At 38.5% G+C, this 23,962-nt stretch overlaps 3 protein-coding genes across 3 annotated transcripts; 1 reads left to right on the top strand and 2 right to left on the bottom strand.

Annotated features, from left to right (window-relative positions):
- Positions 1-4,690: 4,690 nt before the first annotated feature.
- LOC130742586 (monothiol glutaredoxin-S2) lies at positions 4,691-5,520 on the bottom strand. Its single transcript, XM_057594678.1, has one exon. It carries the CDS (start codon positions 5,345-5,347, stop codon positions 5,039-5,041), a length of 309 nt encoding a protein of 102 aa, XP_057450661.1. The 5' UTR covers positions 5,348-5,520; the 3' UTR covers positions 4,691-5,038.
- Positions 5,521-18,253: 12,733 nt separating this feature from the next.
- LOC130745796 (phosphatidylcholine:diacylglycerol cholinephosphotransferase 1-like) lies at positions 18,254-19,785 on the bottom strand. The gene is made up of 3 exons (XM_057598182.1): positions 19,186-19,785; positions 18,862-18,999; positions 18,254-18,782 (listed from the first exon to the last, which is right to left on the bottom strand). Exons 1-3 carry the CDS (start codon positions 19,561-19,563, stop codon positions 18,462-18,464), a joined length of 837 nt encoding a protein of 278 aa, XP_057454165.1. The 5' UTR covers positions 19,564-19,785; the 3' UTR covers positions 18,254-18,461.
- A 3,004-nt stretch (positions 19,786-22,789) lies between these two features.
- LOC130744701 (uncharacterized mitochondrial protein AtMg00810-like) lies at positions 22,790-23,962 on the top strand. The gene has a single exon (XM_057596863.1). The coding sequence runs from the start codon at positions 22,790-22,792 to the stop codon at positions 23,960-23,962; it is 1,173 nt and encodes a 390-aa protein (XP_057452846.1).

Below are 23,962 nucleotides of genomic sequence, written 5' to 3'. Positions count from 1 at the left end.
TATTCAAACACAGTTACCCATACATTAAAGCAAACATTACATACTTGTCACCACTTGAAAATTATTAAAGCAAACATTAAAACAAACACTACATACTTGTCACCACTTGAAAATTATTAAAGCAAACATTAAAGCAAACACTACATACTTCACACCACTGACAAGTTTGACCGAATACAGACAAAGACTCGCTTGAAATTAATTTCCAAATAGCTCTTTGGACAACTGCTCTAACAGCTCTTTCTTACGGTCATTGAGATGCTCTTCCGAAGTTAGCTTTAGATACATACTAATTTTTTTAGCATTAGTCTTCTCTTTCATCGCATTAGTCTTCTCTTTAATCAATTCGTTAGTCTCTGCTTGCACCGATGCTATCTTGTCCAATCGTTCAAGCTCTTTCTCCTTGAATTGGATGTAAGAATCCCACTCTTTGTCCACCTCCTCGTCGGCATCTTCTCTAATTTCCCATTGGACGAGGAATTAATCCTATAGAGTTTGAGCCACTTGCATCACTGTCGTGTGATCTCTTAGATCCACTACTTTTCGAGCCAGTATTTCCTCCTACCTGACTACAAAAACGTGGTTGATCACGGAGAACGCGCCATTCTTCCATCAAAGTAAATTGACCAATCTTCCCACTTGCGAATAATTCCTGTGCTCTTGCGATAACATCATCCTCCGACCAACCGCTTCGTTGCTCACGCTTAGCGCTATCATAAGCGCCAATCCATTTACCCGGTCTTGTGTTCATATAATTCCAACGGTTTCGGCAGGCAACCCAATCGCGCGGAGGATCGAATGAGCAATGCTCATTACAATACTCAGCAATATCTCTCCAAAATGTTTCTCCTTTCTGGTTTCTTCCGACAACACTGCTTGTTCCACAATTAATCCACCCACTAATTAGCACTAGATTTTGTGCAGTGTTCCATGCGGGTGAATGAGCTTTTTTGCTCTTAGGAGTGATTTCATTGACTTCATTATCAGCTGACCCGCCACCAAGATTGACTTGTGTTGAAAATTCCGGAAATTCCGGTACATCAACACTCGGAAAATTTTCAGGAACCACTGGCATATACCCACTAGACTGGGGTGTTTGAGATGAATATCTCACAGATCCATAAGATGGATAAGAGTTTGGAACAATTGATGACTGGTTAAAATTTTGTATGTTTTGAGGAGGTTGGTACGAATATTGATTTGGATCTGGATAATAGTTTGGATTTCGAGGACGTTGGTTGGAGATTTGATGTGGGACTTGATAATAGTTTGGATTTAGAGGACGTTGGTTGAAGAATTGATGTGGGGCTTGATAATTGGTGGGATTTTGAGGACGTTTGTAAGAAATTTGATTTGGATCTTCATAGTTGTTGTGATTTTGGTTGTAAAATGGGTTGTTTGAAGAATTCTGGGTGTTGAAATGGTGATTGTTGGGATCCATTTCAAAACAAATGCTAATAGATAGATAAATAAGATGGTTAAAGAGATAATAAGAGGGTGAAAAACTTGGTTTTTTTTCTGTGTCCAAATCAAACGAACCAAGTCTCTATTTATAGAGAAAAAAAATCATGAATTTTGGTATAATTTTTTTTTTTCAGAAAATATTTTTTTTGATGAAATAATTGAGTTCAAAAGATAAGGGTAAAAGAAATCCGGAGCCACGAATCAGAAGCTGACACGTGGCAAAGAAAAAAAAAGGTTTCTCTTTCCTGCAGACAAGGCGCACGCGCCAGCGGTGACCACTGGCCTCGCGCCACGTGGCACACCGCAGGCTGTCCAACTTTGTTGAAAATGTTCAACATTTTTCCTCTCTCTCATCACTCTCAACAAACTTCAACAACCACTACAACCTATCAACAAAATTCAACAATTTTCAACACCCAATTCATTTATCCATTGTAAATGGTCTAAGGTAATTTTTATTTGTTCTCGATGAAGTAGATATAAATAGTACATGTTACAAATATACTTTGTCGGATCTTAATAGATAGGTTTGCAATTGTGATTGCACTGCAACCAACAATAATAAATCCAAATTCACTCTTTTAAACACCCTCTCTCCAACATTTAATTGATTTATTCTAAAGTCGATAGATTTTTAGTGAGCGAGAGATATTTATTAATTTTCTATAAAATAAATCCATGAAGGATGTTAAAGAGTGAATTTAATAGAGTGTGTTGATATCACTCCTCATCAATTTATTACGATTTTGCTTCTTCTTTTTTCTTAATGCATGTTGTCATCTGTTCGGAAAACAGTTATATATCACTCCAAATAAACGTCTTTCTCGAAATGTAAACTTATGTTTTTATTTTTACGGAGTCTAACTTGCTTACACTGAATGACGAACGTACATAATACTCACCCTTACCTAATTTATTCAACATGTACACAACTCTTCAAATACTAATTAAATATTTTACATATTGGACTTGTCTCCCTTTCACGAATTTATATCGCCATGTTAAGTTGATAATATGTTATTTAGGCTTAAATATGTTTTTCTCTTTCAAAATTAGGGTCTTTTGGTTTTGGTCTCTTTAAATACTTTTTTTTATATACACCCCTAAATGCAAAATAATACTAAGGTTTCAGCCCTTACTGTAACCTTACGTCGTTTAGAGGGATCTAAACTAAAGAACCATGATTTTAGAGGACCTAAGGCATGATAAAAATTAAGTTTTAAGTCCCTCTAAAATCATGGTACTTTGGTTTAAGTCCTTCTAGAATCATGGTTCAATTGTTTAGGTCCCTCTAAAATGTCACATCAGCGTCCGTTAGATAAAGGTAACGGCACGGGCTTCTCCCTCCATGTTATTTTCAAAATAAGGGTGTATAAAAAAAATATTTAAAAGGGCCTAACTAAAAGATCACAATTTTAGAGGACCAAAAACATATTTAAGCCTAGTTTTAACTGCTTTATAATCTATGCCTAATTTATTTGGCATGGACAAACAATCATCAAATATATCTTAATTAAGCATTTTTTAAATAACCATCTTTCCTTTAACCAGCCTTATATCACCTACGGTCAAGTTGGCAATCTGCTGTTAGTTTTGACTGCTTTGTGCCAACCTATGCCTCATTTATTCTGCATATGTACAACTTGTTTTCATTTTTTGTCCCTTCTGAGTTTGCATATCAAACTATTCGGTAGACGGTAGTGTGATCAAAGGGAATATCACACAAATATCAACCTCGCTTTTAGCATTTGTACCTTGTCAACTAAGAGCTAGAAGAAACGCGGCATGTAGCCGAATGCGTATGCCACTTTTCTCATAAATTAAATATGCTTGGGTCATGGGTGTGGCTGAAAAAGAGAGGGGAGGAGGAAGAGGGACCAAAACTGGTTCAAGAATGTTTGGTGATGACTAGATTTAATGAAAATCCAAGTTAATATATAAATGTATACGTGAAAATGTGTTTTAGTGAATATTAATGTCAATTAATTAATAAGTGTTATGATGTCACAGATGAACTATTTACAATCAAAAAAAAAATTTCAGGGATGAAAATAGAGATTTTTTTTCTCTTATGGACTATTTATTTCTGATTCAAGTATATAAGTCAGAAATTAAAAAAATATTTAACCTTATAATATATAATATTGTTTTCTTCAAAACTTCAGGATCAGAGTTAACGACAAGCACAAAGTCTAGGTCCTGGTATCAATGTTAGAGTGAAGATACTTCAACCTTATTATCTTGGTCTCTTTATAGGATTAAAGGACGCCGCCTCTTGGGCTTTTACTTGTTTAGCTGTTATATTTAGAGTGATTTATTAGATGATATTAAATGACCTATGATTAGTCAATGATTTTAGGGGGAGGGGGGGGGGGGGTTAAAGACCGCTATATAACCATGGGCCGGGTTACATGTGTCTCTTAAGTTCACACATGTTTATTGGGCTTGGAGAGTCCCTCGACGACTAAATATAATCACAGACTATGGTAACTCAGTAATTAAGTCAGGCTATCTTACACGAGAGCTCGGTAGACATACAAAAAAGCCCTTAAGTCATGTGCTTATTGGACTTAAAATGTGTCTCGAAGATTGAGCATATGTTACTATGAAACTTAACTCGGTGGTTAGGTCGAGTTACCATAAACGATGATAGCTCGTTATGCACATAATATAATATAATATGATATGATGAGACAAACGGAGAGAAAATTGAATTGCATGTGAAAGTTACTTTTTAAGTGTCTGAAAAATGAAGGTTTTAGTGATGTTTAAAATAAATGAATTAAAATTTTCAATTGGTTTTACTTATTTTTAAACAATCTTATTGGTTAACTAGGATGGAGTTAAATAGTCTCATGGAGCCATGGAGGTAATGACATCCCACAAATATTCTATGTTTCTCTTTATTCTTCTTCCATAACACTATATCACATATTAACATCTATCCCTTATTTCTCTTTATGTTCTCTGTCTATCATTTGAACATGTTGTTTTCTTAAAGTTTAGGAGAAAAACGTAAAATGCTAAATTGGCTATTTAGTACCGTCATAAATTGCATGTATGATTTTTTTTCTCGCGTGATTGGTGTCAATTTTAAAATGTAGTACCATGTTTTACTTCTTTTCTTTTAATATTTTTAGCTTAGGAAGCGGTTAAAAATTCTCACAAACTGAGTAAGATGATTGGATTTCCAAAAGGGTCTAAATGGTACATTTCGTTTGAGAATTTAATTTTTTTAATACATCGGAAAAATAAATTGCACCCTCCAAAGATTGATCCCTGGACCTCCCCCACCCAACCCACATGTCCCCTAGCTCTTAATTAGTCGCATTGTATAGCAAAGCTCTTTATTATGATTATCAAAAAAGATATTACATTAAAAGGGGGGTGGGGGGCTAAAGTGCATGCACCTCGATCAGTTAAGTAAGTTGGCCTCATTATTGCGTCTCGTACCTTAAACTCTAAGCTGACAATATATAGATGCATAAGCCTCTCTACATATAACCTCAACAAATTAAAGTGATTATATATGTGCGGCTGAGTGATCCATGAAAATGTCAAGAACTATTCATGATCAAACCCAAAGAGCTCCAGCATTCTTAAGCATTGGAATCAAGGACCGGTTAAGGTGAAGGCTCATCACTTCTTTAGCTCCTCCCACAAGCTCACCGCCGATAAACACGGCCGGCACAGAAGGGTTGCATCCTAGCCTTGAAAGAGCTTGCTCAATGTCTCTCCCTCTAGATATCTCATCAAGTTCATAAACTGCAGGATTCACCCCAAAGTCACATAACAGGGTCTTGATGCTGTGGCTGATGCAGCATGAGCTCTTGCTGAAGATCACCACTGGCCTCTCTGATACCATCTTTGTCACCCTCTCCATTTCGTGTATAATGCAAAAAAGGCTAATCAATATTCAAGGCTGGAGAAATGCTAATTGGTATAATGCAGATTTGGTAGAAGAATTTATGTAAGGGAAAAGCTTGCTAGTTTGTGAGCGAATGAGTGTGTGCTTGAACTAGTTTGTGAGTGAATGAGTGTGTGCTTGAACTTGGGCCAATGTGGCATGCTTATATAGGACTTGAGAGGTTGCTGTGGTGCACTACAAAAAAAAATGTTATTTAGTGGGTTTTTTTTTTGCATTTAGTGGGGGTTTTCAACCCCCGCGAGTTACTTAGCGGGGGTTTTGAAAAATCCCGAAGTTACACTCCCCACAAATCATTAGCGGCGTTTTTCAGCAAACCCTGGTACCTGTATATGAATTTAGCGGCGGTTTTTAGTGGGGGTTTTAAACCTCCCTTATCCGCAAGCTTTTTTAACGGGAGTTTTAAACCTCCCTTAAATGCAAGAGATTATTTACAGCCTATAATATATTCTAGGAACATTTTTAACCTCATAATCCAAAATAACAAAACACTTCAATTAAAGAAACAAACCCATAGACAACTTACAATCCAAAATAACCCATACACAACTTTCAATCCAAGAAAGCCTATAGCTAGAATGTAAAAAACAATCTTTGAAGCCAATTATCAGGTCACAATATGAAGTTCCTGAGTCATGCTAAAAGAAAGTTCAGATTACAGGAACTCAAAGGTTACAAATTTCCTATTACTCTGTCAAGATGAATATTCCAAACTGAAAAATATAGACTATTAAGTTCCGCTCGGTTTTCTTTGGAGTTTGGATTTTCTTTTCTTCCCTTACATGCTTTGCTTCTCTTCTTCTTCCTCATTTCATTATGGGGTAGGGGTTGGTAAAAAAACTAGATAGATACATTATACAACACCTCATCAATCATCATCTAAATATCAAGCATAAATGTATCATGAACCAACCTGAATAACATTTATAACTTGCTTGGTTGCCCATCCAAATAGAGTAATACCAATTAGGAAAGAAATCAATGATATATTTTGGAGAGTACTGCATACAACCTGAAAATGAAAACTTGAGAAATTGAGATTATAGCAAGAAACTTTCTAGAAACCTTTCAGATAAGTAACAACAGTAGAAAGTAGAAACAAAGAGAGAAAATTTACATCCATCAATTTCCCTGTTTGAGTCTCTGAAAGATAAAACAGAGTTAAGTAAAGAACCTTAACTCCTGGATAAGAAGCATGTGTTTATTGGATGCACTACTGGTCTTAATTTCTTTCATTCTCAAGGTATATGCTATTGCTTACAGCATAGGTCGGTACACATCTTCTATAACAGGTAAAAAAGGAAGGAAAAGAAAGTAAGCTTAAAATGTAAATTTAGTTGGAGAACCACTCTAGTAACTGACAAATCCTACAAATTGAGCTAAAATTAGCAGAGACTATAGAAGAAGGGGCAAGTGACTGTTTCCTAAGATGGACATAAGATGAACAACACACCAAAAATCTAAACTTCTCAAAGCATCTATCTCATTTTTCTAGAGAAATTACACTAAAACCACTTCAAAAGTCCATCTTCTAAAGTGTCATGATCTTATTTATTTATTTATAAATTATGCTATGATTATGGACACACGGTTTTCTCTGCAGCATCCTAGGCCTTCTTTCTTTATTTCAGTTTCAACTTTGTCAGTTACTATTTTCACTCGTTCAAATATCAAAACCAATCCATTCATTTGTTTTTTAATATTCTCTTTTCCCATTCTAACTAGTATAAATATATTTCCACACCCCTCACTCATTGCCACCCCCCATAACAACTCTCATTCTTGCCTGCTCTTATCTTCCTAGAAGTAACAACCCTCACCAATGTTTCAGAACTTCATCCTACTTCACTAGTTTAAACGAACTCCAAATAGATGTTTCATTCTCTAACCTATATAGTTCGTACACTTTAGACAACCAAACATGTCTAGGATAAAAAAATACAACCTATGGCTATCCTCAACTTTCTCGCATGATCTATCAATACTTCAACCTTCACTGTTACACTGTCCCTTTGAAATGCAATTTACATGTGAATCTGGATAAAAACAAAACGAATTGATACAAACAACCATTGAAGATTGAAGAAGAAAGAAAACTGATGTCATTGAAGTAGATGCACTCCAGAACAAGGATCATAGGAATCTGGTCTATATTATTTTTACTGTGTAGTGCACACAGGCTAAGATGCTAATTAGTCATAAACTCATAACGCACCACTAAAAGCATATACATATTCTACTCAACAGTATTTATTTCTCCCAAGGAAGATTTGAAAACGATACATGGTTTAAGAAGAAAGTGTTCAAATGGCGAAATTAAATTTCACCAAACAGTCAGTTTATATAAATGAGTTAAGCTCAAGTTTTGCAGGCTAACCATTAAAAGCTCATTAATATCTTGTGTGTATGTAAGTTAGAGAGAGAGGGGGGAGAGGGCAAGAGAGATAATAATTTCAGATAAGAAAAAGGGAATAGATAATAATTCATTCCAAGATTGTTAAGAAAATATGACACATACCTATTGCTTCAACATTCCAAGATGGTGTACTCACGGGGTTCTTCGATGGTGGGGCTTTTTGAGAGACTTCAGGGGCTGATTGTGAAGAAGCTTCAATTGATGATCCAGACGCTGATTTTTGTGGGTTGTGGAAACGCTTGAACCTTGGCATGACTGCATAAACAAAGCAAAAACCTATCAAGCAACAAAATGATTAATATAGGAATTTTAGTAGCTAAAAGGGGTTCCCCATTCAGATTCAACTTGAGTATTTCATTGAAAAATTGGGATTGATCCAAGTTATCAATCGTATGAAACAAGTCAACACTCCCAGAAGCCAATTGAAACTGGAAAACCTGTATTCACTTCCACAGTTTTACTCGATCATATCATACCAATCCAGCCATAGATATTCAAGTTAAGCAAACGAAATCGACTTACCTTCCAGCTCCTAAGCTCCTAACAATGTCTAGGTTCCAGCTCCAGAGAATTTCTGCCTAATTTGTGATTCCAAAGAGAAACAAAACTCAAAATCAGAAGCAAAATTGAAACTCATACGGAAGTGGAGTTGAGTTCTTACCAGGAAAATGCAAGTGAAGCAGAGATTGAGCGTTTTCTCGTGAAACACTGGAGATTGAGGAATCATGAAGAGAATCGAGAGTAGATTTTTAGGGTTTAATCGAGAGTGGAATCAGGAGAGTGAAATTGAGAGTCGAATCAGAAGAAATCGAGAGTGAATCAGGTTGAAATCGGTGGAAATTGAGAGATCAAATCAGGTTGCAATCGGTGGAAATCGAGAGATCAAATCGGTGGAAAGGATTCAGGAGCTTCCATGGTTAACGAATCAGGTTGCAATCGTGAGAGTGAGAATGAGAAACGAGTTCAGAGTGAGAGTGAGATGAGAGTTCAGAGAGTGAAAATTGGGAGAGTTTAATAACGTAATTTTTTGCGGGGGTTATTAAAACCTCCCCTAAGTAATGAAAATTAATGTAATCTGCGGGGGTTGTTAAAACCCCCGCTAAATAACCCCACTAAATCATGTTTTTTTTGTAGTGGTGGAATATTGGCATCGCTGTAAGGAAAGTAAAAAGATATGGGTTGGCTAAGGAGGAAAGTGGAGAATAATTGATTAGATGTTTAGGTCGGTTTCGAAAATTTCTTTGATCATTTATTGAAAGCGATTGATCCAAGTTTTCTTTTTTTTCTACAAACGATTCTCTGTCCATGCATGCATACGGAAACAAAGATGTGTCCTACGGTTCCACAAAAACGTTTTTGCGCATATATTTTCTGAATTATCTAAATTACTCACGATTTATATGGGTATCACTTTAACTTAGGCGATCCAATTATATTTTGGCACCTTATATTTTGATATATGTTCCTAACATATTTTATTTCATACACAAGTTAAAATATTGTTATAAACTTAAGATTAAATTGATTTTACTCAATATTTATCTGGTAAGGCAATATATATCATTTCATCATGAAACTTTTATTTGATTCGGGGACCAAGTCTATTGTTTTCTGTTTTGTTTTTTTAGTTAGTTGCATATATGCGAGTTCCTTTTGGTTGTCACTTAAAGGAATCTTGGTGGTTAATTTGAAAGGAATAATGTTTCATCCACACCTCTCTTTGAGGTGGAGAGAGGTGGAATGGGGAGAGAGATAGAAAGAAAAGAAAAAGTAAGAGAGAGAAAGTATGAGATGTGATAGATAATAAGATGAGAGAGATAGAAATAAAAAAAAATGGAAATGGAGTGTTTAAAAAATGAGGTGTGTATATATCATTATTCATTTGAAAGTGTTGTTGATCTCATCCAAAACTAGGATGGTTTTTCACTTTTGACATATGCCCGAGTGTATTGTTTGTCATCGTCTCACGCGGCGCCACGTTTTTGTTTTGAGATAGTAATCTGATCCACATATCCAAGAGAAAAAGCAGAGTGTGCACTGCGCACCTCCCCTACAGATTTAAGGTACTTTAGTCTCCATTTATTGGCTCTATGTTTCTCCAAAAAAAAAACAAAAATTTGCTCTGTGTATAGCCAAGGGACACTTGTTGAATTGGTTCATGTAACGTTACTCAACGACTTACAAGTGTTCACGATTCTGTTTGCTCTGACTTTAGGTGAAAAAAGTGATTGAATCAATTAAACTTAACCGATTTGGTTTAATTTGATTCTTATAGCATCTCCAATGCTAGTTCTTAATTTTTAGTTCTTACTTCTTAGCACTATTTATGTAGGCCCATATTGTCATTTGTGCTTAAGCAACTCTCAAGCAATTTTGCTCCAACCATGAGTTCTTAGCTCTTAGTTCTTATTACTATTCATTTGGTCTCACCAACCACATCATTTATACATTTTATTTTCATAAAGTAATAAAATAAAATTCATAAAGTAATTTGGAGGAGAGTGAAAATTTAATTTTTTAGGCTAAAAACTCAAAAAGTAAAATTCCTTATATAAGAACTGAGTTCTTATTTTTAAGAACTAAGAACTTCATGTCAGCACCTCCAATGGTTAAGAACTCAGTTCTTAGTTCTTAACTCAAAAATAAGAACTAAGAACCTTGCATTGGAGATATTGTTAGAAAAAAATTCCAAAAATTAAACCAAACCTAACTGATGATGAACGGAAAGTTAAGTTTGGTTCATCAGTTCCAAACATTTGAAGTCAAAGATTCACTTACCAACTATATATCCTGAGTGAAATGGAGGGAGAGGAACGACGAATGGATGATGAGTGAAGATAGAAAATTGCCCTAAACTTAGGAAGATAGAAACAAATCTGTAATTAAGTGAGGTGAATCATGAAAATAGAGAGAATATCTATTTTTTATGTTAATAACTACACATGTTCGGTTCGGTTCATCAGTTTTCAAATCTTCACACCATGACCGAGCTTATCATTCTCATTTTTTCATATGTTTGGTTTGGTTTGGATTTGAACCAACTTAATTGGTTTGGTTTCGTCGAGTCGATCCAACTCAATGAACACTCCAACTTAACGTGCATGCTCTCACGTAACGTAGAGGAAAATTATTCATCGACAGATACCTCTCAGATATAGGAATAAAAAAAAGATTTATAATAATGTAATATGAAAAGCCTATAAAAAAATAATGTAATATGAAAATAAAATAGGGTTAATCGTCTACTTGGTCCCTATCTTTGTCTCGCCGTCTGAAATTAGTCTCTCCCCGAAAAATTTGCAAATCTGGGTCCTCTCGTTTGCAATAAGTCTGGAGCAGGTCCTCGCCGGAGCTCCGGCCCGAAGCTCCGGCGAGTGATGAATTGGCATGATGATACTTATCTGACGTGGCAAGAAAAAATAAAAAAAAATACTGTTAATTATTAATTAAAAAAATCCAAATAAACATTAATTACAACCACTTAATCCTCAATTGAAAAAAAAAAAAACTATCACAAAACTCCAGAAAAACATATCATCTTCTTCCTCCAAGAAGGAAAATATTCCAGAAATTCACAAGTGGAAGAGTCATCCAAAGACTACCCACTGAATCCACATCTAAAGCTCTTCGATCTAAAGAAACATTGTACCCGAATTCATCTTGGCGTGGGGAATCAGGGGAATGTCAACACCCATCATCTTCTTCCTCCAGCCCAATTTCTCCAACCCAATTTCCATAACAAAACAAACTAGAACAAAACAACATCAACCCAAAATCCAAAACAACATCACCCAATTTCCAGAATAAGAGAATCATATATGTAGCTTCGGTGGGTTGACTTATGAGTTCTTGAAGTCCAAAACAACATCACGAAGGATTTTTGAACATCACAAAGGTAAGAGTTCTTGGCCAAAGTAAGAGTTCTTGAACCCAAAACCCAAAGCAACATCACGAAGGATTTTTCACTTCTGAGTTCTTCTTCCTTGCCCCTGCCTTCTTCCTTTCTTTCCCGATCGTGAACTCTTCTTCTTTGCCCATGCCTTCAACATTGCGGTGGTGGGGCGGAGAAGAAAGGTGTAGCCAGTCATCGACGCTGCAAGGGTCAACCCGGTGCCCCATCACCATCGATTCTTTCCGCTCCCTATAACACCCCGATTTCGGTGGCGTCACTTTAGTAACAAAAAATAAACTTAATGCGGAAAAACGTGAATATTTTTTTTCGATAATAACTAAGACAAGACTGAATTAAATAAAACCCAAATGCGAAAAGTAATAAAGCTAATATACAATATATATATATATACAGCCCCCGCTGTAAGTAGCAACCTCGTCACGAGTAAACCTCCAGCGACGGGTAATAGAAGAGTAGCGCCCGTAGGCAATAGGTACAAACCGAATGAAAGGTAAGTGTCCGCAACACTATCCCTCAAAACTGAGAATAAGCTGACCCAATGGCCTGAAAATAAGACCTCCTAAGTCCAACCAACTCGCTGTGATTCCCGTAAGGCAACCACACAAAAAGCTATAGGCGGAACTACCCTGTCCCCCAAAGAAACAAATGAAGCAAAGACTGTCAGAGCTAAACTCTACTCCTACACTAATCCTAACTCGAGGAGCTCATACCAACACTCAAAACTATGTGCTAGCATGATCGTCGTCTGAATCAGAATCCAGGACGACCTAGTCTAAGTACACCATCCGTCCTCCTCTCGCTACCGCAATGCGCTCCTGTTCCAGTATCTCAACTCTAGTTCCCCCCGAAGGGTGAACCATCATGATCTAGTCCGCCGTGGACATCTGACAAAGGGCGTTTGTCCGCCAAAGCACACACAGAAGACGCGAGGGTCAACTCCAAAGAATTATGTAAATAATAACATCGATAGATACAGATAATAGAATAGCCACTTAGGCTTATAGCTAGGGATAACATCCTAGGGTTACATATTCCATAACGAACATAAATGACAATAAAAACACTTAACATGTTCCAAATAGGATTAACAAATAACAATCACATTCGACAACTAAGTCAGTATGCATGTTGCATGAAATGATATGCAGGTTAACCCAGTCAACCAATATGCAATCCGGAACGGATGGACATCAACGGATCAGCCCTAGCACCAGCCACGGTGGGACCATTTCGGCCCGCGTGCCTCTTATTCCAACGACAGCGGTAGTCAGATCAGTCGTAACCCGTAGGTCTGCCATTTCGGTCTGCTACAAGAGACGTCTACAGACGCTCTTACACGGAAATCCGGGTCTTATGACCATTTTGGAATCCGACGAGGTCCAGAGTACGTCCTGTGTTAATACCTCATTAATGTTGCATGAATGCAGGATGATTAGACAAACAACGTCTCCGAATCTCACTCGACACGTCGCCACGTGTTCTAGGTAAATCAAAGTCTCTAAAAGCTTACCCTAAGGTAAAGTCGATTCTGCGACAAAAGACACTTCTTCACAACAACACATAATCCACGATGATCTCCAAATCATCCGACTCATCTCAATCCGATGATCACAACTGCTCAACGAGCACAGAGTATCACACTCTCGGAAACTAACGGTTTCCCGGACTTATCCCCAGGATAGCCCAACAACATATAGCTACGTCGCCACGTGTTCTAGCTAAATTAATGTTTCTAAAAGCTTACCCTAAGGTAACAGTCGATTCTGCGACAAAAGACACACTTCACAACAACACATAACTCATGATGATCTCCAAATCATCCGACTCATCTCAATCCGATGGTCAAAACTGCTCAACGAGCAAGAGTATCAACATACTCGGGAACTATCAATTCCCCGGACTTATCCCCAGGATAGCCCAACCACACAGCTGCTCCAACAGCACAAGAACATCAACATACTCAACACAGCTGCTCCAACAGCACAAGAACATCAACATACTCAACACTTGGATCCGACGACACTTCTCGTTTTCCAAAAACTAAGATTTGCATCCAAAGCTTCCTTTCGAGTTTATTATCTTTATTTAAAGATTTAGAGGTTGTTTAATGTCTTATGAGTTTTCTTTTCAAAGTAATGACCTTTTTAGTCTTATCGCAAATCCTATAAGTTCTCGGGATCTCTAAATCCCCAAATGACTCCAGAGAATGTCTCGATCCTTACGCATCATAACAAGGTCCGAATCTCATTCGTCCTATCAAACTTTCTTAAAACTCTCAAAATAAAATCGGCATGACCTGCCCGCTATTCTCACCATTCAGAATCTCGGATCTCATTGCATAAGTATAAATAACTCAGCACAACCAATCAACATGTCATATATCAATATATTAAGCAATAACCACATAGCACTTAGCATATAAGGCATGCACCACACATCCTAAATTACCCAATTAGCACTTAGCATGTAGTTCACTCATCAAAACATTCAGTAGATGCATCATCTACATTGTCAGCCGAAGCCTCAGAAAACATTTCCCAATCACACACAATCCAGTGCATAAACAGTAAACAATGTCGAAAACATCGACCCTAAGCATTAACTAGAGATTCAGTGAGAAGCCCTCACCTGCAGATTCTCCAGAGTTATCTCCTAAAGTTCCTTCATAATCAAAGCCTTGCTCCGCTGGAAATTCCTCAAAATCACCTTTAGAGCAAAACCACATAAATACTATCAGAATCTATCGGAAACTAAGCTATCAATACATCACTAAGGTTACACGAAGTAATCTATACTCTAAGGTACGATAATCTAGCGCGAAAGACAAGTTTTCGGAAAAGGAAATTTTCCTCCTCCTCCCCCTATAGGCTCGGCCACTTTAGGTAATTAGGAGACTCGATTTTTCTTCGATCAAACTTGGTTCCTATGCTATCATTAGCCGTAACTAAGGTTATTCTGAACTCGGAAAAATTATCGGATCAAAAACTGTCGCAGGGGTATTTTGGTCATGATTTTTAACTTAGAAATTTCAAAACTGAAATCCCAAAAACCAAATTTTGCAGGGACGTCACCAACGACGTTTATAACAACTAATCCTACTAGCACTAAGCTAAGGCGATAGTTTTTAGCCTAAAGGTTGAAGCTTTACCTCAAAAACTCCAAAAATGGGTATTTTAGGCTAAATTTGATTCCAACGGAATTCCGGCGACATAACGGAAAATCTAATCCGGCAGAAGTGATCTTGGGCACATAAAGAAGAGGTTTAGAATCAGAAATGAAAGATTCAGGATAGTTTTGAAAAACCCATAAACTATCAGCTCAGAAAAGTCTACAGAAAAGCTATGGAAAAAGCGATCAGAGGTAAGGATTAGCGACTATACCTCGAAACCTTGAAGCAGCAACTAACGGATCAACGATCAAGCAAGTAATGAAGAAAATTCTTCTTCCTTCTTCCTTGGTGAAGCTCGCGGCCTTGAGGAGAGAAAATGGAGGAGTTTTGTGTTTTTTTCTCACTTGTTTGCTATATATAGAAGATGGAAATTCGCGGGAAAATGAAAGTTTCGCGAATCTGATTTTTCCGGCGTCATTCTCCGTGAATTAATAGATATGTTTTGGCAAAAGAATTCCAAAACTATAAAGAGGTCTCCTTGTATTTTTGGCAACTAATGCATAGTCGGTATAAAACTATTTTACCCGATAAGTTGCTTTTTGCATCGGATGTCGGAATAGAAAACTTCCTTCTGAAGAAAGATTGAAATCATCAAGAGAAATGGGTGTACGCGTGTAGAATCTTCATTTGAAGCTCTGAATAGAAAAAGTCTTCATTGTCGGTTGATTCTAGGGTTTTGAAATACCAGGGATTCGGTTTCGGCAAACTTCCGATGATTGGAATCGGACGTTCGTAGATCCTAGAGTTTCGCCTCGAAACGATTTTGATATATGGAAAAAGAGAAGTTCTAACATTTCTCTGAAGATTTTTGGACTAAAATCCTACAGTGTTCCAAGGGTGGAACATAGTGTTATTTCCTAAGATTCTTGTCCTAGGTTTTTAAAGCGAATATTAGTCGTGCTATAACTTAAATCGACTTCGATACAATCCTCAGACTTTTCCTGAACTTTCTCCTTCATAAATCTATTTCATTTGACAAACTCTTGTTCAGGTTTCCTTTCACAATACATCAACCCTAATCGTGAATAAGAAATTTATTCACTTAGCATAAACTTAAAAACTTGGGCCTTACACTCCTTATCCCTCTGTCTCCGTCCTCCCCTCTCTCTCCTGCAACTCTCCCCTAAAACCCATCCCCACCTAGAACCCATCGCAACCCACCCCACCTCACCCGCAACCCACCCCCATCCCCACCCTCACTTGCAACCCCACCCTCACCCGCAACCCACCCCTGAAACCCACCCCGATGCTGCAACCTCAACCCCACCCCCAACCTCAACCCCAACCCTCACTCACAACCCACCACACCCCAACCTGCAACCTCTCCCTCAAAGAAATAATCAGATGGAGGACGATTCGCAGATCTGGGTTTGAGAGGCGCAACCCACCATTGAAACCCATCTCCACCCAGAAGAAGGGAAAGAAGGAGAACCCCTTCGCGATCGACTATGTCGCCAACAACGACGGCTCCAAGCTCGCCGTCCTCAGCGACGCCACCGGCAGCGAGATCGAGGAAAAGTACAGTCTCGACCGCGAGCTTGTCATGGAGCTTTGTGAGGGCAGAGCTAGGTTTGAGAGGATGAGAAAATGAGAAGAACTCAGAAGGTTCTGGGTTTGAGAGGAAGAAGCAATTGATTTAGGGTTTTTTCTATTTTCATTATTTGGGGGAAATTGATTTTTTAGTTAGATTAGGTTAGATTTGTTAATGGATTTAAAATTAGTTTATTTGATTAATAAATATGACTTGTTATTTATTTTTTAATTTTTTTTAAAGTCACGTAAGCTTACTAACACAGTCACCATGTCATATCATCACCTCGCCGGAGCTCTGGCCTCCGGCGAGGACCTGCTCCAGACTTATTGCAAACGAGAGGACCCAGATTTGTAAATTTTCCGGGGAATGACTAATTCCAGACGGCGAGATAAAGACAGAGGCCAAGTAGACGATTAACCCAATAAAATAATGAAAAAATAAGAGAACATGATGGAAATAAGTGAAAAGGTATTGAAACAAAGTAGTCTCAAGTTCACTAAGGAAATGATAGTAATTTATATTATTGGTGTTCTTTTTTTTGGTCGAAAGTTCAAATTCATTCAATATTAAAGGTAGTCCAACGACACTTACATCAGATCATAATACATCAAACCTATTGAATGAAGAGAATTGGGTCATAAGCCCAAATAAACTTACAATAGTTCATTATCACTTAAGCATTTGACTCCTTAGAAACATCTAAACCAAGTTAGAACTAAGGGAAATTTAAGAGAAGACTTGCAAGTACAAGCCCAAGGATCAGGCCCAAAGTACTGAGTCCATGAAAGTTGGGCCAAACAAACCCTAGCCTTCAGATATCCAAACACTAGCCAACAGAGGTGGCAGAACAGAGGCGGAACAGTGGCGGAGGGAAACAACTGCGGCTCCAAAGCTCAACCCAGAGAGGATCTGCTACAAACTGAAGTGAAAATTTGATAATGAAAACTTTAAATGTCACTTCTTCTAACTTCTAAGTCAAATCACCTTAACGTTTTTTGTACTACCAACTCAATCACTCTCTTTCTTTCTGAAACATTTTGGGCCCTATCTGCATAACCAACTCAATTTAGAACTTAGAACCCACTTGTCAAATAGGTCAAGATCCCAAAAAGAAGAGCTCAAACAAAAGAGATTTGAGCTTAAGAAAAAAAAAGTTATCAACTAAAATCAAAGTCATTGATCTTGAGACTCAAGTTTTCACAAAATAAGCAGAAACTCATCATGACAACCTCTAAGGTTCTGCTTGAGTACGAACTCAAGTAGAGCAAGTCTAACTGGACTGCTCATTATATTGTGTTAGTTATCTTTACTTTTTGATTTTTTTTAATTTAAAATTAAATAAATGTCACGGGGGAAAGTACGAGTGTTCAATTCTAGGACTGAGAAATCCCTCCAGAGTTGGAATGTATTCATCAAGCTAGCCGGTTTCATCTGCATCCTTTGGGCGCCACAAGGTCTGCTCTTGGAACCCATGGTGTATTGAGCTTTTGGGCTGTCAATCTTGTTACTGGGGTCAATTATATATGGATTTAATTTATCGACCATAAAACCTTTGTGATTTTTTAAATGATTAATTTCTTTTTAGAATAACTCAAAATTGAATTAATTCAATGTTGCTATCAAGTTACCAAAAAAAGTTGGTATCAACTATCAAGTCATCAACCTCCTTGACGTAAACAAAAAAATTATCAAAACCTCCTCTAATACGCACACAAGGCACAACCGTCCAAAATGTGGGAGCAATTCCCAGAGCAATTAAGCAAAGAGATTCCATCCCAGAATCCATTAGTCAAAATAGTAGAGAAGAATAAAAAACTTGGACAGATAAGAACTTGCAAAACTAGTGAAATAAATCAAATTTTAAAATCACAATGCAATTAAAAATTAGAACTACTACTATCAACTATTTTTTTTTCATTACAATTCAAATTCTCCATTTCAGGCTTCAGTCCATGTGAAAACATCATCCTTTCCTTATCCTTCTGATACCTTGTCATTATCCCTATCTTGAGGTCACTTTCATCTATGTTCTCAACTTGTTCATCCAACCAAAGCATGTTTCGATGAGAAACCATTTGCACTAGTTGTTTTCCTCTTGCACTCTTCATACTTCCCAGCCAAAGAATCAAAAAGAAACCCAGCACCAAGCCCAACAGCCAAATCAATAGTGTAATGTCCTCTTGTACCAAGCAACCTCACAGCCTGCAACATGTTGAGCACATCAAAAGTCCATGCCAATTCCCACCTCTGCATCCTCCTCATGTCCAATGAAGCAATCACCGACCCTGCCACATGCCCGGAAAAGAACAGAAAGAAAGACACATTTCCAACAGGGAAATCCACCCCTGAACCCAGAAACCCCTAATCAACACAAAACATGTCTCAATTAGGAAACCATCAGAAATTACCAAAAGAGGAACAAAATTTAATGAATAATCACCTGAGGCAATGGAAGCTGGGTTGAGTACCCCAAAATCCCACGACATGTGAACATGAAGAGTGCTGAAATTGTAGCTCTAGGACGTCCTTCAACCAACCATGTCCATAAGATATAACTCGTTTGCATCCCCACAAACACCTACCATGTCAAAATCCATCAATGTGAATGCAAACAAAATCAAATTTTGACAACAACCCATTTGCATTAACATCAAACATTTTCGATCCCCCAATTACCCATAAAGAAACAAACCCAAAAATCGAAAACGGGAAAAGTGAAAACCTAGATTTGTTCAGATCTGAAGAAACTGAAACGACGTAGTACCGTATTGAGGGCGGCCAAGAGAGTGTTGAGATTCGGCGATGATTCCAGCGCGCGGTGGAGGGATTGCGTGGCGATGAAACCCAAATCGAACGGCGGCGACGAGGGCGGGATCATGAAGAGCGTGTACTCCACCGCCATGAAGAAGAGGAGGCTGAGGCCGAACAAGCAAGGTATCCAATGGTGCGTGGCGACGTGGACCGCGTCGGCGATGGTCCATTTCATGAAGGAGGCTTCAGTGTAGTAGTGCATGGAGGAGGAGAAGCTTTTCGCCATGGAGGGATCTGGGGAGGTAGAAGGAGGAGGTGTTGGTGTTTGGTGGGTGCGCCTGTGGTTGAGGACGGAGGCGTCACCGGAGGGAGGGGCGGCGCCGCCGTTCATGGCTGTGAGAGAATGCGGTTAGTGTCGAAGACATGATGATGGGGGAATCTCATATAAATTGGGAAATGGGGTTGGAAGTGACGGAGTCTTCGAAGTTAGGAACTTGGTTAAGCTTGGACTCTGCAATTTTTTCTTTTGGAAAATTATGTAATTATTTAATTTTCCTTTTACGAAAAAGGAAACAAAAAAAAACGTTATATTATCAATATTCAATAGTGATTGGTGATGTTGTTGTGTGTGTGGGTGTGATTCTCTTTCTCTGACTTTAGAATTTTATGGCTGGTGAGATGGGAAGGTGGTGAGAATTGAATGGAGGAGAGGCGTGCTTAATATGGTCACGGATTTTGGCACAAAATGGGAAAAACAGTAAAAAAATTAAATAGATACTGGGAAAACCTATTTTAGTATTGAGTTAATGGTCGAATTAGTCTTTGAGTTTGTAATCGAGTTTAATTTTAATCCATTTGAGAAAAAATAATGTTTAGTGGCGGTCAAAAGCGATCATTTTTACAATTACTAGCGGTTTTTGACCGCCACTAATCGTCATTTTTTCCTAAATGAGATTAAAATCCAACTTGTGTATAAACTCATGGACTAATTTCACCATCAACCCTTTAGTATTTGACACTCTATTTAAAAATTCGGCTCGATCATCAACTCGACTAGGGTACTAAAACAATGAGTCACTAGTTAGGTCAGTGGGTCATTGGTCGGACGGCTTGACTGAGGTATGTTAAAGAAATTCTAAAAATGGTTATAAACTTGTGCGGAGGTTCTACACAAGAAGTGCATTGGCTTAGTGGTTTTTTTTTTTTTTTATAAGCCATGAAATTTATATTAAGAGAAGTACAAGGAGTACTTCAACCCAATACAAAATAGAGAGAACAAAGAAAGAACAAAGAAAGTACAACAAAAAGAAAGCCATGGAGAGTAGCTCTAAATCCATGAACTTGCAGAAAACCCCCACCCACTCCTTGGAAGAGAGACTAAAGAAAATAGTCTCATTTAAAACCTTACTAGAAAAAACCCCTTTGGGAAAACCTAGTAAGGAAAAAGATTACTAATTTCTTAAGTCAAAGAAAATCTTCCAAAGATAAAGATAAAAGCAAACCCAACCCAAGCTAAAAGGGACCAAGAACAATACATCTGCACTAGTCCTACACAGCCAACGATATATCCCTTCAATGACACCAAAGCTGCCCCTTAAATGCAAAATACTTCAGCAATAAAACCTGTAACATGAACCATTCCAGACTTGCCAGTAGCCAAACACAATTACACCAACCCTCCACCAAAAGAATTAACAAAGACATGACAGTATATGAACTCGGAATCACACCAGCCTCCTCACAAAGATACCCCACACCCACGAAAGTCTGAATCAAGCAATGGATTGAAGACATAGAATCGGATGCTGTTTCGGTGTTTCCATTCGAAAATAGAGTTCAAAAATCCAGGGAATTTCGCCTTGAGCCAAAACCAGGAACGGAAATGAATCAACTCCAAAATATTGCAGTTGTCCAAATGACCATTACTGAAAATTATGTCATTCCTTGAAAGCCACAGGGACCATACTATTGCCAGCCAAATTGTCAAAAGACCACCCCGTACAGCCTTGTTGCAATCTGGCAGAAGGAAGCTCAAGAGATGAGCCTTAGGATCCAAAGGAAAGACCAGCGTCATACCCAACCAGCGTGAACATAAGCACCAGATTTTATAAGAGACAGGACAAGAAAACAGCAAATGTGAACAGCTCTCTTCTTGTTCATGACAGAAGGGACAAAGTAAATCAGTTGCACTCAAGGGCACCCCCCCTCCTCCTTAAATTATCCTTCGTTTGTATACGGTTGAGAAGAGTTCTCCAGACAAAAGCCTTGGTATTAGAGGGAGAAGCAGCAGTCCAAATAAGAGGAAAAATATTTTGCTTTTCCATAGAGCTGTGTTCCTGCAAAACAGAATATGTAGTGTTAACCGTGATAGAATAGGAATATGCAGTGAAACAGTCTTTAAGATCAAGTTTTGATCGAGTAGTACAACTCTATGTTTTGATGATTACAAGTTAACCTTTTGATATGAACAATTGTGGTACTCTAACGTGTTTTTCTGAGTGTGCTATTTACAGGCTCTGACCTCAACTCAATCTCACACAAATCAGAAGCACTGTGTATAAAGAGTAACCCAAGCAACGCTTTCGCATTCACCATGTTCAGTATGAACAGTGGAAAAGCTTCAGAAGTTCTGAAGCTATACAAACTCTGATGTGGACTCAGTCGCTAGAAGCTCTGAAGATCCAGAAGTTCTGATAACCAAGAAACACTGAAGGTTCAGATGTTCTGATGGTGTAGAAGACTCTGAAGATCCAGAAGCTGATTAGTGGAAACTCTGAAGTCCAGAAGCAAGAAACTCTGAAGGCCATGTTCTTCCCTCTGAGTTCAGAATCAGAAGATACAATGGTCAGAGGATCTGTGCTTTCCCTCTGACTCTGATCAACCGGCTTCACAAGTTCCAATACGAAGCATTCCTCTGATCAGAAGTCTCCTAGGTTAAAAGGTCAAGTCGCTATCCAAGTACAAAAGCAAGTGTACCTTCCTGACGACCTACCTAACGTTCTTAGCCACAGCAGAAGCTGGATTTTCCAAAACTGCCCTCCAACGGTAGCATTTCCCATGCAACGCTCAACCCTAATCCTTGGAGTATATATAGAGGCTGAAGATTGAAAGAAGCGGCGAAGAAAAGAAGCAACACATACGCGCAAGACATATTCAAAATATTCTAAGCTTTCTTTCATCTGAAATTCATTGAGTTTACTATTAGCTTTTTAGAAGCAAATCTCTTGTAAACATTTCTTTGATAAACAGTTTGTTTAGTTCCTTTAGGAGATCAAGGTTGATCGGATCCTAGAGAAGACTAAGAGAGTGAATCTTAGTGTGAGCTAAGTCAGTGTAATTGTTAGTCACTTGTAGGTTTCAAGTGCAGTTGTAACTCTTACCTGATTAGTGGATTGCCTTCATTCTAAGAAGGAAGAAATCACCTTAACGGGTGGACTGGAGTAGCTTGAGTGATTTATCAAGTGAACCAGGATAAAATCCTTGTGTGCTTCTCTATCTCTTATCTTTAACACTTAAGTTCTCGAAAGATTTGTCAAAATCTTTAAGGTGGAAGTTTTGTACTGAAAACGTTATTCAAACCCCCCCTTTCTACCGTTTTTCATACCTTCACAGTCTACATGCATCAGCCCTTGGGTTTCCGTGACCCTAAGCATCCTGACTATATGTGTCGCTTGTGGAAATCCCTTTATGGGTTGAAGCAAGCGCCTCGTGCTTGGTACCAGCGTTTTGCAGACTATGTCTCTACCATTGGGTTTCAGCACAGCACTTCTGATCACTCCCTTTTCATCTATAGACGAGGCTCTGACATGGCTTACCTCCTGCTTTATGTTGATGACATCATCCTTATCAGCTCCTCTCATGACCTTCGCAAATCTATCATGGCTCTTCTTGCATCCGAGTTTGCTATGAAGGATCTGGGACCGTTGAGCTATTTTCTGGGCATTGCCGTCACCAGACATGCAGGTGGACTTTTTCTCAGTCAGAGTACATATGCACGTGACATTATTGGTCGAGCCGGTATGACATCATGTAATCCTTCTGCTACTCCAGTTGACACCAAGCAGAAACTCAGTACTTCTGCTGGTGCTCCGTGTGATGATCCTACTTTATATCGGAGTCTTGCTGGGGCTTTGCAGTATCTCACATTCACCCGTCCTGACATCTCTTATGCTGTTCAGCAGGTGTGTCTTCATATGCATGCCCCCCGCACAGAGCATATGCTTGCACTGAAGCGCATCCTGCGTTATGTTCAGGGCACTTTACAGTTTGGCTTGCATCTCTATCCTTCTCCTATTGAGAAGCTTATTTCCTACACCGATGCAGATTGGGGTGGATGTCCCGACACTCGTCGATCTACTTCTGGTTACTGTGTGTTTCTCGGCGACAACCTCATTTCCTGGTCGTCCAAGAGACAACCCACCCTTTCCCGCTCCAGTGCTGAGGCTGAGTACCGCGGCGTAGCTAATGTGGTTTCTGAATCATGTTGGCTCCGCAACTTACTTTTGGAGCTTCACTTTCCTCTTTCTCAGGCTACTTTGGTCTACTGTGATAATGTTAGTGCCATCTACCTATCCGGCAATCCTGTCCAACATCAACGCACTAAACATATTGAGATGGACATTCACTTTGTTCGAGAGAAGGTCGCTCGTGGTCAGGCACGCATCCTTCATGTTCCTTCTCGTCACCAGATTGCGGATATCTTCACCAAAGGCCTCCCTCGAGTTCTTTTTGATGATTTTCGGACCAGTCTCAGCGTCAGTGAACCACCCGCTTCGACTGCGGGGGTGTGA

This window comes from Lotus japonicus, chromosome 3 (genome assembly GCF_012489685.1).
Source record: "Lotus japonicus ecotype B-129 chromosome 3, LjGifu_v1.2".
NCBI classification, from domain to species: domain Eukaryota; kingdom Viridiplantae; phylum Streptophyta; class Magnoliopsida; order Fabales; family Fabaceae; genus Lotus; species Lotus japonicus.
The sequence above is the reverse complement of the archived record's forward strand: the minus strand, read 5'-3'. Positions and strand labels throughout refer to the sequence as shown.